General features: G+C 62.2%; 2 protein-coding genes across 2 annotated transcripts in view; both read left to right on the plus strand.

Moving 5' to 3' along the window:
- ARSE (arylsulfatase E (chondrodysplasia punctata 1)) overlaps positions 1-185 on the plus strand; it is a 19657-nt gene extending 19472 nt beyond the window's left edge. The window contains exon 12 of the mRNA XM_006916130.2: positions 2-185. Within this exon, the coding sequence (XP_006916192.1) occupies positions 2-144 (143 nt within the window). The 3' untranslated portion in view covers positions 145-185. The remainder of the gene's footprint in view (position 1) is intronic.
- Positions 186-2464: 2279 nt separating this feature from the next.
- LOC102897599 (arylsulfatase D) overlaps positions 2465-2662 on the plus strand; it is a 19060-nt gene continuing 18862 nt past the window's right edge. Inside the window, exon 1 of the mRNA XM_006916131.2 lies at positions 2465-2560. Within this exon, the coding sequence (XP_006916193.1) occupies positions 2517-2560 (44 nt within the window). The 5' untranslated portion in view covers positions 2465-2516. The remainder of the gene's footprint in view (positions 2561-2662) is intronic.

A 2662-nucleotide genomic window follows, 5' to 3' on the forward strand; every position in this document is an offset into this window, starting at 1 on the left:
CGGGCCGTGGAGCAGCATCGCCGCACGCTGCGCCCCGGGCCGCTGCAGCTGGACGCGCGCCACAACACCTGGCGGCCGTGGCTGCAGCCCTGCTGCGGCCGCTTCCCCCTCTGCTGGTGCGACCGGGAAGGCGAAGGCCAGTAACCGCCCGCCAGGGGACGCGGGCTGCCCCGGGGCTCGATGTGTTCGAGGGGCTTGAATAAAGCTCCGCCTGAGAAGCAGGCATCGCTTCGCGTGGGGCTGAATCATGCCGCCAGTTCTGCAGAGCAGAAGCCACCGCGTCCTATGTCACTGAACAGCCCGCACCACGTGGGGGGGGTGCAGCTCGGGCTACACCGCAGGGGGGTGACGAGGACTGTGCCTCCGCCCACAGGGCCTTCTGGTCCCAGGACCCCGGCCCACCTGGCAAGGCTGCTCCACCCCCAGAAAGAGCTCAAGTCTGTAGGGAAGGCGTTGTGACTTCTAACAATTCGCTGACACCGGGCACGGTGGCTGACGCAATCAGCCACGTGGGTTTCTAAAGTCACCGCCAATGAGGAGACAGACTGCGCTTCAGGCTGGAACTGTCTCTAGGGCCCACTGCTCCGGGAACACACATCCCAGCGAGTTGGGGACACATGATGGATCTGCTCCCCTCTGCATGAGGTCACTGCGGGACCCGCTCCCTTGCCACTGGCCTTGCCCTGCCCGGCCTGTATGAGCTGGCTCCGGCGGTCCCAACGGAGCATCCCAGCCGAGTTCACAAGTTGCGGTTCCATGGCGTGCGTCTACTTGGGTGGCCAGAAAAGTACCAGAGACTGGAGGCTTAAATGACGTTGATGTGTCACCCGCTGGAAGCTGCACGTCCGAGAGCCATGTGTGGGCAGGCCTTGTCCCTCCCGAGGCCTCTGTCCTCAGCATGTGGATGCCGGCCCGTCCCTGTGTCCTCACGTGGTCATCCATCTGTGTGTGTCTATGTCCTCATCCTCTCTTCTTATAAGGACACACTCCTGTGGGATCAGCGCCACCTTCGACACCTCATTGTACCTTAATCCCCTCTGTAAAGACCCTTCTCCAAGTCCACCCGTGTTCTGAGCTCCTGGGGGTGATGGCTTCCGCACACGAATTTGGGGAAGGACACAGTTCAGCCCACAATACCTTCTCTGCTGGGGGCAAAGTGCTCGACTTCCAGAAGTTCTTTCTGCCTCCAGATGCAAGAAACAGCTCCCTCCTCCCAGCTCTGCAGCCCCCGGGGGTGTGACTGCCAGACAAAGACCAGCCTCGGAGAAATGAGGCTGCTCAGAGCGGTCAGCCAGAGCCACAACCATCTCTGCCTGATGCGAGTCAATTCTCCTTGGGCATAAAGAAATGATGGTCCGGTAAACTAGGCCCCCCACCCCACTCCACTCCCGTCTTGCCCTAAAGGAGCCAGCATTTCCAGCCAGCTGTGTCCTGAATCCTTGTCCCACTGAGCCACCTCTGATCTGCTCGGCATCAGCTTTGTTCCTGACGGCTCTGAAGCCACTAGAGTCCCCACGTCCTTAAAGCGAATTCACACCCATAGGATGAGATTCCTTCTCCCGCCCCCATCCCCACCCCCTCCCCCAAACAGAACTTCTAGGGTAGCAGCTCCCATGGCCCTATCTCCCTGTGCTACTCATAAACTCCTGAGAGCCCACACTTTCTTTCAATGCCTTGAGCAAACGTCCCCCGGACCCCTGCTCTGCAGTTTGAGGGCACCCTGACGCCCTCCAAAGCACAATTTCGTCAAAGGGCCAGACCTGAAGTCCCGCCCCCTCCACCTCCACCCAGAGTCACTCCTGCCCGCCACCCTTGCATCCTCCCGTTTCCAGACACTGCAACTCACTGGACTTGGAGTGGGTTTTGCGCATCTGGGTTTCCGACAGACACCCTCGGGGGACTTGGAGCAGCCCAGCCCACAGCCCGGGCTTCGGCTGCACACGGCTTGGTGACCATCTGGTAGAAATGCAGACCTGAGTTAGAGAACTCGAGAGAGAATTGCCCGGGCAGCTGGTGGGGGGTGGGGGGTCAGGCCCTGGATGGGACCGCCGAGCGGACCCGGAAGTGAAGTCCTGGGGGTGAGGGTCCCACTAGGCCAGCGCACATTTCACCATTTAACACCGATCCCGCCCCCCTCGCCGGGCCTTGGAGTCGAAGCTGGCTGCTGAGAGGCCTTTGAACCTGGATTAGCATTCTGGGTGCCTGACCGCACCAGGCCCAGGGGTCTCCTTCGCAGGGCTCCAGGGGCAGCATGGGATAACGAGGGGCGGGCCTAGCAGGGCTTAGTCAATTCCTCCTTGGTTCCAGTCCCGCCCCCCGCCCCCCAACCCCCGGGAGGTGCCCCGCCCCCAATCAGCTTGAATTGCAAACCTGTTTGCAACAATAATCTCCAGGGGCCAAGGAGGTTAACGTGGTTGGGGGGAGGGCCCCTCCTTCTCCACGAAGGCGGTGGAGCTTCGGGGGTGAATCTGGAGAGCGCAGAGACAAAGTCCTGGACCTGCAGCCAGCGCTCCACCATGGGACCCACGGCGCGCAGGGGACGTGCCGAGCCCTCCAGCAGGTGCGTGGGACCCCGGGACGCGCCCCCTGTGGTCCTGGGGTTGGGGACACGGGGAGGGCAGACAGGGGCATCCACAGCCAGCGTGGCCCGGAGAAGCCGCCG

This window comes from Pteropus alecto, unplaced genomic scaffold, assembly GCF_000325575.1.
Source record: "Pteropus alecto unplaced genomic scaffold, ASM32557v1 scaffold96, whole genome shotgun sequence".
In the NCBI taxonomy this organism is placed as follows: Eukaryota; Metazoa; Chordata; class Mammalia; order Chiroptera; family Pteropodidae; genus Pteropus; species Pteropus alecto.